This window comes from Rhea americana, unplaced genomic scaffold (genome assembly GCF_003343005.1).
Source record: "Rhea americana isolate MKP2758 unplaced genomic scaffold, rheAme1 scaffold_92, whole genome shotgun sequence".
NCBI lineage: Eukaryota > Metazoa > Chordata > Aves > Rheiformes > Rheidae > Rhea > Rhea americana.
The window spans coordinates 2623487-2636712 of NW_028187111.1; the positions used below are offsets into that span (position 1 = coordinate 2623487).

At 38.6% G+C, this 13226-nt stretch overlaps 1 protein-coding gene across 3 annotated transcripts in view; it reads left to right on the forward strand.

Moving 5' to 3' along the window:
* The window catches only part of SPICE1 (spindle and centriole associated protein 1), a 28623-nt gene extending 18078 nt beyond the window's left edge, over window positions 1-10545 (forward strand). Inside the window, exons 11-17 of one of the 3 annotated variants that reach the window (XM_085324670.1) lie at window positions 765-912; window positions 3117-3341; window positions 5321-5715; window positions 6248-6419; window positions 7749-7851; window positions 8193-8280; window positions 9090-10545. In XM_085324670.1, coding sequence (XP_085180796.1) covers window positions 765-912; window positions 3117-3341; window positions 5321-5715; window positions 6248-6419; window positions 7749-7851; window positions 8193-8280; window positions 9090-9146 — 1188 coding nt within the window. In that variant the 3' untranslated portion in view covers window positions 9147-10545. Of the gene's footprint in view, window positions 1-764; window positions 913-3116; window positions 3342-5320; window positions 5716-6247; window positions 6420-7723; window positions 7852-8192; window positions 8281-9089 lie in introns of those variants that run through there. The other 2 variants (XM_085324671.1, XM_085324672.1) reach the window with 2 other exon arrangements.
* Window positions 10546-13226: the final 2681 nt, after the last annotated feature.

Below are 13226 nucleotides of genomic sequence, written 5' to 3' on the forward strand. Positions count from 1 at the left end.
TTCAAAGTGCTTTCAAAGTGTCTTCTAGTTTTATTGCAAGCAATAAGGTGCCTCTTGGCTGGGAGCACAAGAAGGGACCTTGAGCAGCTTTTTATTGCAAGTTTTAAGCAATAGCAAGTTGTTACATATTCAGTACTTAACCAACCAGATCTATGCACGATTCTTAGTTTCAATTCTCTTGTCATGCCACAGTGCGAGATAGTTCCGTGCCAGCCTTAAATGGTCCATCTTATAAATTATTCATTCGCTGATTTTGCACCTCTTCTGGTGTTACCTTTGAACAACTTTTGTACTGCTGGCTGGATTAAACTGGCCTCTTTGCAGTTCTTAAATTTTGTATAAAAAGCAGGTAAGATCCAATAAGATGTTCTGCTTGCAGGGTGCATGACCTTGCATGTTCTTTTTCTGCAAAACTAGAGTATAGTAGAAATTTTCTTAACATTAATACTACATTTTCATTTTCTCAGTTTGCAGTGGTAGATTTGTATAATATTTACATTGGGGAATGAAGCAGTAAAGCAACTTTGGAAAGGAAATGGAGGTAATGAGTCAGGAAAAGAAAAAAAAAAACCCATGTAGTTGAGGCAGGAGAGAGAATAAATAATAAATTTTGTATTTAACCCTTGTTGGAATCTTACAAATTTAGGAATTGATACTAAGAGGGCAGAATTTCTTCTCAGTGCTGATTGTTGTATATAATTTTCTAATTTATGTTCCTTGAATATACATTTCTATGTATCTCTTTTTCTCCCTTTCTCCCTTAGAAGAAACTTCAGCAATACATGATAGCAACAGATGAACAGCTGACCTCTCTTGTGCAAGCATTTAAAGGTCTCCCTTTAGCAGAATCTAAAAGAGGACAAACTCCAAATTATTTTGGAATTGCAAGCAAAGGTCCAGCGAACAGCCAAGGTGTGTGTATGCATGTGTGAGGAGGGAGATGGGAGTTTATTCCCATGGTGGAAAACTTAGTATTTAATTGGTGTCTGCTTGAATAAGCACCCTTTTTGTGAGCCTGGATCAGACTTCTGGGAATTCATGTGCCGCAGTAAACTGTGGCAAGTTCTGAAGCAGAACAAAGTTCTGCTTTGAGCACAGTTTAAAAATGCAATCATTTTTAAACTGATTTTTTTTCTTTTTATTTTTTAATATATAAACTCTATTCCTTCACCACTGACATCCTTCTGTCTGGATCTGGACTTCAAGGTTAGCTGTATAGTTAAATCCTGGGGTGGAGCTTTTTAAGTGATACATAATGTAAAAAATAGCCTCTCATCATGCATGGGAGATTTCCTTTTTTTCTTTCCCATTAAGATGTCTTAAAGTCAGGTTTATTTTGAGGGTCCTAAAAAATCCAACTGAAGCAGGATTACACCTTTCTGTGCTATGAGGTGGCAAATAGTATGAGACTGGTTCTCCAGCAAGCCGCTGGAGGTCGCTGCTGACCAGAAATGGCAGTTACTTAGGAATCTTAAGTGACCAGACAGAAGCCTGTTTCTTGACTTGTTTTGTTTGGGGTTTACCAGAGGTGAATGATCAGTTAGGTGATACATAAAAGATACTGGCTAAGTTAAGCCAGTAGCATCTATAGGCAACCTAACAAAACGTGATTCATCCTGTGTTTTTAAGCTTCTTTTACCATTGAGTTTGCTCCCAATTCTCTTCCACTCATGAGCTGTTTAAACACCTCAGCTTTGCTCTCAAGATCAGTAATTCCTAGTGAATCCTATGATTACTTGGAGCTATTTGTATTCCTTAGTTAAATGTTAGTTGTGTGAACATGAAATTCAGCAGCTTTCTTCTTAACTGTTTCTGTGATTCTCTTCCTGAGAACCCATGCACCAGATTCCTTTCTTGGGATAAAAAAAGCTTTGTAATAAAAGAAAAATTAAAAAAGCAAACAAACAAAACCCTTCTGTTCAACAATTTTGCAGGACTGTTCCAAATTCTCTTTCTTTATTGATCTGTTGTCTTAGAAAAAGACTGCTTCCTGAGAAGAAGCTTCCTAAAGTTGCAAAAGTATTTCTTCCTCCTCCACTTCCCTCAGGAGGAGAGTTTATGTACCTTAAGGTTTCTGTCTGGGTGTTAAATATTTGATGTCTGCTAGGTGGTTTTGCTGCAGAAACCACCATAAGTTAACTATATTATAGAACTTGACTGGAGAGAGGAGAGTGGCTGAAGAAGGGGTGGGGACAATATCRTAATGACAAATAGCATACAAGGACAGTGCCTTGGAAGCACAGTTCTGTAAGGTGAAACATCTCTTGTCAGGGTCACTGAATAGTCTTAATGCAATCTCAGTAATATGGAACACAAGCAATATCCTCAAACAATGTCTTTTGGCTCTTTGCCTTTGAAGAGAGTTTTTCTCTCTTGTATTTTTGGATCAGGTATGTCCCACTTAATTCTCCAACAGCTTCTCTTTTGCGAACAAATGGTTTAAACAAAACTATTAATGAAGAAACCAAAGACAGTAGTAATGGAGCAAAGGATATAAGTATATTAAAATTACTGGGGTGCATTGCTAGCTATAATTTTGATTTCTTGCTTTTCTTTCTGTGCCTCCCAGCTATGTTAAAAACAGATGGCTAGACTCAAACTAGTGGTAATTAAGTGTAGAGTAATAGCTTCTCTCTTTTCTGGAGAGAAGCCCGACTTGAATGAAGTCATAGTGAGAGCATTGGCGTGTTCTGAAGAGTTTTGAATTCCTTTCCAGCCCACCATTCTTGCCATTAAACTTGGGGGCATTAGGGCAAGTATGTAGGTCTGCTTTTTCTCAAGGGAATATTACTGAATTCAACTCACTTACATATTGATGCCTCACAAGGCATATGTCTGTAAGTTTTGTGCATGGGGTACTAACAGACCTCTTAGTGGTATCCTGAGGCTGTGAGGCTACATGTGGTAGCTCTTCCTGTCCAATAAAAGTTTGTGTTACACTCCAGTGAAAGTTTTCTGTATTTGGGAATTAAAAGGAAGTGAGGAGTGTGCAAGGAACATGCATCTAGACTGTCTTTTCAGGCACCTGAATGAAAGRGTGACCATTACTGAGATTTTTCCCTACACTGCTGCTGCACTATTTTTATATTCAATCTCTGCTTTGTCTCCTTCTTTAGAGGAAAGCACTTTGAGCTGTTTTGAGCCCAGGACTGGTGCGAGCGATGGGGACAATATGCTGCAGTTCCCACCTGAGGAAATGCCTGTCAAATTTCTCCAGAGACCAAGTGCCTCAGATAGTGTGGGAGCAGGTAGAAGCTTGCCAGCTCACATCTTCCAGCCAGCTATACTGTTGTCACCACCTCGGCAGAAGAGCAGTCAGGAGTYATCTCTCCTCCAGAATGGTGAGCTGATGGTTGCTCTCTCACTCGCTCTTTCGCTCTAGTATTGTGTTACTATTTGAATCTGTTAGGCTCACGTTCTCTTTGGAGATGTATCTTTTACGCAAAATTTTAATTTGGGCATCTAGACACCTTGGCCCTATAACTGGATCTCCTGCGTCTGCATCCAGATAAGCATTTGTTTTCTTTCTGTGCCTGTTGCTGTAGCTAGTCTGTATACTTTCTGTCATCATTCCTTGCAATTGTCTGTCTAGCCTCTGTAGCCCTATCAGTGGCATTCCAGACTGCCATTCTTATCTTGTACTGCACTTGTCATTCTGTATGGTTTGCTCTAGCTCACTGTCTGTGATTTAGAGCACGTCGTCTCAGATCTGCATCTGCTGCTGATGTAATCCAGCATCTGTCACCTGTAATGGTGACACTGCTTAAGATTGGACCTTCAGGTATTTCTGGAGCCCATGCAGACAAACTGCATACTCTTATCTTTCCAGCAGAGATTTTTCTAAAGGCTTTGGGAGCATGTTTCCATATGGGTTTTATGTACTACACAAGAAGAGGGTGAAGAAGTGCTGGGTAAGATTATGGTCAGGTGCCAGTTAACCAGAWTAGCTCACAATCTTCTTTCTGTATCTGTAGGTTTCAGGAGTTTTATAGAGATAGGTAGCTCAGTTCGTGTTGCTTTCAGGAGAAAGGTTTCTCAGAAATGATTAGGAAAACAGCTTCTCAATTAAACTCACTTAAGCTTAAACTTATTGAAGTGAACAGGAGGGAGAACCCTTTGTGACTGTTCTAAATTAACTGTTTCCTACTGAAATTGCCATTATAACCACATGCATATTACCAAGTGTGCTAAGCCCCTGTAAACCTGTGTATTGGGAGGCAGATAATCCTGTTTATGGCTAGCTCGACAGTTGTTCACAGTAAGTAAGGCACAGCAATGAAGTTCTTGGCCTTCTCTCCTCCTTTCCCCTCCTTTCTGCAACGTTGATTTGCAAGTCTTTCCCAGTCAGAAAAATAACTCAAAAGTACTTTTGATTTAAGGAATTGGCAAGAGGAGTGGCTGTATCTATCTAGTTTATGCTTTTGGTAGTCTGGTATGCTGTGAGGAGGCACAGAAGGAACTCAGGAGGAAGTGAGCTAAAGGTAATTTTCTGCAAAGAGTAGCATCTGGCTTCAGTGGCATTGAGAACTATCAGACRCTGACTGTCATTTGAAACAAGAATATAAAACTATTTCCATAGACTTCACTGTAGCTTAGCTATGTGTGAAATGTATTGTTATTCTTTACTACTGTTGAGGCTGATAAATGGGCTGACAGTTTTTAAACTTATTGAGAATGCTTCTTCATGGAAAATAATTCATAAAACTGTAGATTTACATATAAATTTTTGAATGTCATGCTTTGTGCAAGACTCAAAAGCTATAGCTTTGGGAGGAGTGATGTGTTATCAGTTTGCTAATGATGAACATTAAAAATACCTAACTATTTCTGTGGGCCAGAATGCTTGCCCTTGTTCTTAGGGGCTTAATAAATAGCATTTGATTATTATTCCAGATGTTTACTTGCTTTGTTGCCARCCCAGCATAAATAAAAGAAGAAAAAGGCAGACTTATCGTTCATTAGGTAAGGTAACTGGATTTTGGGAAATGGAGGACAAAGTGAGTGTTCTCATTTCTCGGTCAGCTAAGAAATTCAAAACTATTTCTCTTCTGTCTGACTTCTTTCTTCAACTCTGAAATCATGCAAATATAAGACAATTTGCAATGGGAAATACTAAATCTTTGGAATGATGAGTCCTTGTAGCACTCTTGCATAAAGGAATTTTACTCCATAATGTACCCCATTCAGGTTAGATGTTACAGTTCCTCCTTGATTATCTTCTCTTGTAGATTCCTAGCCTGATAGAAGGAAGTCACTGCTAGTTTCCTTGACAAAGATCACATGTTTCTTTTCTTACTGTTCCTTTATTTCTTGTTTGTAGTCTTTAAGACCATCTCTCAGTCCACTGAAAACATTGAGAGAGAACCATGCAAGGAAAGGACCTCACCCTCCTCCCTGATAACACAGAGCACAACTGAGGAAAAATGTCTCTTCTCTCAAAGGCAACCAATTCCTCCTGCAGACAAAGACTTGAGGAGTTCCCAAGAGAAAGTCAATCTGTCTTCCCTGGGTGATTCTGGAAAAAACAGTGCAGCTGAAGAGGTCTCTCAAAGCAGTGATCTGCTGGGACAGATAGCTGAGCTAACGCGGCAGAACTCTCTTATTAAAGCTCAGCTGAGCAGATTCAGAGGCTGCTCTGAAGAAAGAGGTGATGGCCTACATCAGCCAGATCAAATACAAAATATAAACCCTAGTCTGGATACTTCACAGGGACAGGTGAGGATTTAATAGAAAAGAAAGGGTGGATCCCCCTTTCTGCTTATCTCTTTTTCTGACAGATTACTCATGTTTTGAGATTATCTCTTCTCTTTTCTCAGTTGGTTTAAGACCTAATTCATATGATGTTGTATTTAGTCAATTAATGACTTAGATACATGACAGTGAAAGAAAATCTGAGATCTTTTCCACAAGAAGTGCTTTATCATAGAATCACAGAATCAGTATGGTTGGAAGGGACCTCTGGAGATCATCTAGTCCARCCTCCCTGGTCAGCAGGGTCACSTAGAGCATGTTAGCCAGGGTTGCATCCGGGCRGGCCTTGAATATCTCCAGAGAAGGAGACTCCACAACCTTTCTGGGCAACCTGGTCCAGGGCTTCGTCACCCTCACAGTGAAGAATTGTATTTACTTAAGGAACTGGTTTTCAGTTTGAAAAGTTAGATGTGTAAAAGTACTTGAAATATGTTGCATGCTGTCCCTGAAGGTGCAAATTACAAGCTTTTAATTAAAAGTAATTATCTGTATGTAGACTCATCTTGCAGTACCAAAAAGCTTGGAGGAACGAATAGCAGAGCTGAATCGTCAGAGTGCAGAAGCACGTGATAAACTGTTGCAGCTAATAGACCAGCAAAAATTAGCTGCTGCCAATATGGTGTCTCCAATGATATCTCCTATTCCACCCCCATCCTTAAATTATACTGGTAAGTACTCAGCTTTAGGAGAAACAAAAACTAGTAAGATAATGTTTTTCCCCTTTTGGGAGTTCTCTTTAACTGATTGGATCAGCCATTGTGGTCAGTGCACTTGCTCTTAATGACTGTGTGGTACAAACACTCCTTGTTTTTAGAGGTGGCAGGCTTCAGAGCTAAAAATATACCACCTAAACTTCTCCTAAAGTTAGTTTCTTAGTTAGCTTGCTGCAAATGTCGTGCTATGTGGTAAATTCATTCTTTGCTATGCCTTTGTCTGCAGAACTGTTGCACTGTCACTTAAGAGCAGAACTAGGTTTTGTTGCTAATGGGCAGCAAGAGATTTCCAGAGTGTCTGTAATGCCCAGTGTTCCCAATTCACAATTTTATATGTTTTTTTGTTGTTGTTTGTTTGGGTTTTTTTAATTATTAAATGCTTGCAGCATTTTAAGCAGGCTTATCTACTGTGGAATCTTTTAGGAAAAGATGAAGCATTTACATCAGACCTCTAAAAATCACWGAAAAATGGTTATCCAATTCTTAACCACACTTTAAAGTTTTTGGTCTTTTGGTCTCTTTCCATCAAAATAGCTTGCTGAGTTACTGCCAGTGCTAGCAAAAAGAAATAACAAGCTTAAAATAATCTGAAGAGACAAATTAGTGAAGAGAATGTTCTTGCTGATTCGAGATCCATGGATTAGTTTCTGAATRTAACTATAAACAAAAACATTCTCTAGCAGATGAGGGTTTCTTAATCTTTTCACGGAGTTATTGTAATAGCAGGTAGAACTGCATGAGYATGTGCACACATGCTCTATCTAGGCCACCCACCCTTTCCCCCTTCCTAAACCACAGAGATGGTGTAAAGGGAAGGAATCAGGAAAGAAGAGGAAAGAGAGATCATGTGTGTGTGCACATGCAYGCAGGTGCATATGCAGTGACTCACAAAGTGGGACCCTAACACTTTCAGCATGTCTACTGCCATTGTAACATAAAAACAACATGAAAAGTAAATATATAAATCTAAAGGACCAGCAAAGAGAAATCTGAAGTCTCTAAGCCTCTGCTTGCCAAAGTCRGAGGGTTTATCCATAGAAGAATCATTCTATATCTATGCATGTTGTCCATAGTTTCTCTGAGAATCTGCTTTCACTATGGGTCGTTTTCAGAGAGTGAATATGGGGTTGAATGGACCTTCAGCTTGATATTTTTTGTCTGTTCTTTATATTCTATGTAATTGTGAAGAGTGAGGGGGTGTTCCCCAAAAAATGGGGAAATGAAATGAATGTACTGAAATGTTGTTGTGTTCTCATCAGAATCAAGCTATTATTTATCATCTAGAAAATGCAAGGAAGACAATTGAAGTGTCTATTCCAGTGGCATTTGCTRTGGACAGCTCCAAAGAAGATACTCCTTCTCCTGCCAGTGTGAACAGTATAAGAAGGTAAATGTTTGACTACTTTACTGATTTATTTTGTAGTGGCTTGGGTGTATATGTAGCAGCAATGGCAAAGATTTTTAACACAAGGAAAAACTGCCATGTTTTTCTTCGGCTTCGCTGACTTTCTTTGGCTTCATTGCAGTCTAATCTGAAGAGATGGAACAAAGTTCGGATAGCTTCTTCACAATTTTCATTATTTGTATTTAAAACACCTGCAATTTCACATAACACAGATCATGTGAGTTGCTGGAGACCACTGATGAAGGGTACTGGATCAAAATATGAGACATGTATCTAATTGTCCCAATTTTCATTTTTTACAATCTTATTTTGAATGTCTGCAGATCTGCAGGTTCCTCTAGCAAGCCTTGTTCACCTCTAAGTGCCACTTCAGAAAGTGTGAAATTAAGTCCTGTCAGTCAAAGKCCAAAGGTAAGACTGAAAAATCTTCAATCAGAGCACTTAATTGCTATGTCATACTTACATATATARAAAGCTAGACAGATAAAAGAGAGGGAGCTCCATCCTACCCTAAATACACTGAGCTAACAGTTATCAATTCATACCATTGTATATTCTGGCCAATTGGTAAGGGTAGGCCTTAGGGCTAGGGACATTAGTTGTTTGCTGCCAGAGAGCTGTAATTTACAATAATCGTGTAAATAATCCTGTAACGACGTTTCTACTGTGGCAGCTATMTGTGTAATAACTGGGAACCTCTTGCAGTCTTTCACTGGTGGCTTCAGAGAATTTCAGGTAAACATTATGATGCACTAGTACAGCTACATATAAGAGGCAAGCAAGCTGTTGCTTACCTAACCATTGCACAAGGCAATTGCTGAGAGATAAATAATGTAAACATAGAGTAAAATTGCTACTCCAGACTTTTGATACCTGATTGTCCAAGAGACTACACTAAAATTCTTTCATTGTACTAATGCTATTATTTTTTTGATGTCTAAAATAACCTAAGGTAGGAGTGATACAGAAAAATAAAGTTAATGTCCAAATCTCCCTATCTTGATAGAAAAGTAAATGTCTCCAGCGGGGAAATACAGAATACTTAAGGTAGATGTTGCTTAAGCTAAGTGTCTAAATTAGATGGTGTTCCTGCCTCCGTAGTGCCTATGTCAGACAGTTGCTACATATCAGGGAACTGGGTAATCATACAGAAGCTGACACTAACTGGCAAGTCTAGGGAGTTTGCAATGTATGAGTTTCAACTTGTTTCCTCTCTCTAGCAGGTGGAGAAGCAAAAAGAAGAAGGTTGGTTTGCATTGTCAATGCATATTATGTGAAGGAAGCTGCACTCAAGTCCTGCTTTATTTTTGAAATTTTCTCATGAACTACAATTAGATCACTGTAGTACCCTTTCCACATGTACCATGTAACTCTGAAGTGCCTTTGTGTCAGTGCCATTATATATAGATAAAGCTCCATACAGTTATTGTATTTGTGCCATGCAGAACACAACAGAAGTCCTGGGAATGGGTTTCTGAATGGGACATGCTGCTGTGACATTACCCCTTTTTACCCAGTAAATCTTTCACAAGATTGTAAAGTGAGGCTGCTTTAGAAATATAAATGGGCTARGGATCTATCTGATATCCATGTTAGATACGCTGGAGAAAGGAGGTTCTTAAAAAGATGTGTGAAACTGATAATATCTGGAGCATATATTGGCACAAGATGTGGGATTAAAAAGAACAAGAAAAACTGAGATGAGGGAATGTACATACATTCAAAAGCAGCCTGGAGATTAGGAAGCTAGTCTATTTCTGCTGGATAAGAACTTGCGTCAGAAATAACTTGTTCCTTCTGTGTTTGCAGTTTCCCAAAAATCCTAAGAGCATTGTGTTTTCAGTGTAGTCAACATACCAGGGATTGCATCCAGACTTGAGGATTGCTTTTTAAAATTTTTAAGGCTTTTTTTTTTAATAATAATAAAGTGGCTATCTGAAGTCGATGTCAGAATTTCTATTTGCTATGTGCTAGAGTATAGTCTCTTTGGTAAAATAAGCAGCTATGTGATATGAGTTCAGCTATGTTAAACTACTCTGTATTATGGCTGTGTATATAATACTCTGAAGTTTACTACGTATGTTTTTATTTGACATTTTAAAGTAGCAATTATTTTAATATTAACAATTAACAATAAAATCTAGGACATCCACGAAATGCTTGTTTATTTGTCCCATACATTGTAGTAACCCTGGGCAAAACCCTCTGTTCTGAAGACAAAAGTTCTGAAAAATTGAAAACTGGATTTTGAGTGAAGCTGTTTTAAGAAGTGAAGTTTGAGCAAAGCTGTTGAGATTCTCAGTGACACTGTTTTAATCTTGTTTTATAACTGTTAAATCTSCAGGATTGATGACCTAAAAGATATTTAGGAGAGGTGATAAAAAGGGGCCAGTCCATATCCTTTYAATCATTTCAGTTTTAAGAGAATGAAAATAAGATACTTCTCTAAAAAATGCTGGGTTTTTGTTTCATTTTTTAAAAACAGATTTCCAGAACCTCAAAAATGTTGGATTCAGAAGGGGATCTGTTCAAATGCATATTGAAATCTCTGCAATTTATTTTTCCAGAGTTAACTTTGAGAAGTGAAGAAAGCTCATAGTCCTGAATTTTGTTAGTTAACATTTAAAATTGCTTGGAAGAAATCCCCCAATTCATGCAGAGAAAGGAATACCAAAGATGGGATGGACTACATAAACATAGTGCCCCCACGCTAATACTATTATTTCTGACATCTTCCAAACTATTGGCATGCTACAAATGTTTCATAACTACAGGAAAAAAAAATAATTATTTTCTGCCTAATTAATTTATTTGATCAGAGATTTTTTTTTCTGAAATAAAGAATCGGAATTAACCTTTGAGTCACTATCTGGCTTCCTTAAATTGCAAGCTGCTCTATTACCCTTACTATCAGTTCATAAGCTGAGATGTCTATCTGCATGCAGGTCTTAAAAAAGCCACTGAGATTAGAAATATTGCTGGGTTTTGTTTTTTTCTTAACAGTGAAATCCTCGTCTGCTTGAAATCAGTAACTGAACTCAGGTTCAGGAGGACTGCTGATTCGCTTTGGAGTCAGGACTAGTGAGGGACCTCTCCGCTCTACAAAACAGTGTGTGTGGTGCAGAGCCCCCCTGCTTWGGCCCATTTGAAGCAACAGACCACACAAAGCTACAGGCTGGGTCCCCAAAGCTTAACAGCTGCATTAGTGAAGAACTGCGCTCAACTTAGCACAGCTAACTAGCTCAGGCGCTCCACTGCATAGATGTGGCCGCTCTGGTGCGAGAGCTCCCTCACACCATAGGCTAAATGGATGTGCTGGCTTCAGAAGGCAGGCAAGCATTACTGGGTGTCCCAGGTCGCCTCGCCACAAACTCCTCTGCATGCTATGACCAGAGGCAGGCAGCCTCTTACTGCTCAGGCATGGGTCAGTCAGTATTTTGTGGTTAGAAATTCGCTGTAGCTGGGATTTAGTGGAAGTGTGTTTGCTGGAACAGAACTGTTTGCTGGAACTCTGTATGATAGTACAGGCTGAAGGCAATTACTGAAAAACTATTTGCATTACTGTTTGGGTTTTTTTGCTTGTTCTAGATCAAGCAAYGAAGTGTAGCTGTCACCACTAGTAACACATCTTACTTTTAACAGACTATCCGTTGAAGGGCAAAGTTTTAGGGCTTCATTTGATTTTTGTTGTTGTTACAGGGTGCTTTTTGTTTGTTGGTTTGTTTTTGTAAAATCATGGAAAGTCTGGAATCATCTAGTCATAGTGTTGTCTGTGCAGTGTCTTATTGCCAATGACTTTTTGATTTTTCATGATAAACATTTTACCACCTTGCTTCCTTTTTTTCCAGGCCTTTCAAGTTTCTGCTTTTTTGTTTTAAGTATCAGCAAAAGGACATTTGGCCACAGACCACAGTAAGCATGAAAATAAGGAGCAGGTAGAAGAGTTTTAGCCCTTGCTTTTCCTTGTTCTCTTCTTTTAACAGCTGTATCAAATGTGGTTTCTGTTTGAAAATGTTTCCTTGGGAAAGCATGGCAAAGTTTTCTATAAAAGTTCTGATTAGAAAACTCTGAACTAAAAATTCCATTGCAAGAAGAGTCATTGTTTTATTTTATTTTTGGAAATGGGAAAACTCTAGGGGTTTTTCTTGCGTTTTGGGTTGTTTCCTCTTTCATAGTCATCAACTCTTCTGTAGTTACATGAAGGAGGCTCTGTGCAAGTGTGTGGCCTTGTTTGGATTTTGTTTTGTGTTTGAAATACTACATAGTTGTCTTTTAAAAAATCTGACAAATTAAGAGCAGTGTGGGTAAAGCTGAAGGTAAGGTACAGAGGGATTAAATCTATAAATGGATCTTGGTTTCTGTTTTCAGCTTTTACTATTTGTTCTAATCTCTTGAAAATTTTAAAGGTCAGACATTTTTGATCTTTGTTTCACATTAGACTTTAGGAAGGCATAGAAAGGCCATAAGCACTTTTTTAAACTGAAAAAATCTCAAATGAGAATATTTCCCTTTAAAAACTTTAGCAATACAGAATTGCCAATTCTATTAAGAAGGCAGTCTGTCACTGTTAATTCATGTTGTCTAGGCAGGCGTTAAGATTTCTGCTAAAAATAGTGATGTAGCCCTTTAGGTCTGACATGGCAGAGTGTTACTGAGATACCTGACCCTTTTTAGCTGTGGAAGGTAAATAGGGAGGACTCTTCTCACAGCCTGAAGAACCTGTGTGATGACAACACAGAGAGGGGTAGGCAACCGTGAGGATGTTAGCAAAACAAGGCCTACTTAAAGGATGCTTTTAGTGCTATGCTCTTATCAAAAGGAAGAGAAAAGCGCAGAACTCTATAGGTTCTGAATATTTTGCTGGTGAGAGTTGCTTAATTCAGTAATAAAAATTGCTGCTTTATTTTTCTTCAAAAAAATGTATTGAAAAAAGTTGAGGCTGAAATTTTCAGTGTGATGGATTTTTAAATGCCTGAGGCTAGCTGAATCCCAGGGGATCTGAGTGCTTTGCTTTTGCTTGAGTTTGAAATGTTATTTGTGACTTGTTCTCTCTAAGGGTGCGAGACATAAGGAGTTTTATGTAGTAAGGAATATTTTGGGCACACAATTTTAAAGATGTTCCTCCTGAGAGCTGAAATAAAGTAGCTGATCACTGAGATCAGCAGCTGTGACATACATATGCTGCTCTGCAATTCCTGTAGAACAGGATACGGACATTCTATTGCAGTACTGACATTTGATCATACTGAAGGCATGCTTCTCAGCCATCTTGTTTTGGTTGCAGTTATTTTGATCACTTCATTATGCATCTTATGRAGGCTTCTGAGCCTTTTTGTTCACAGGAATAGGACAGGAAT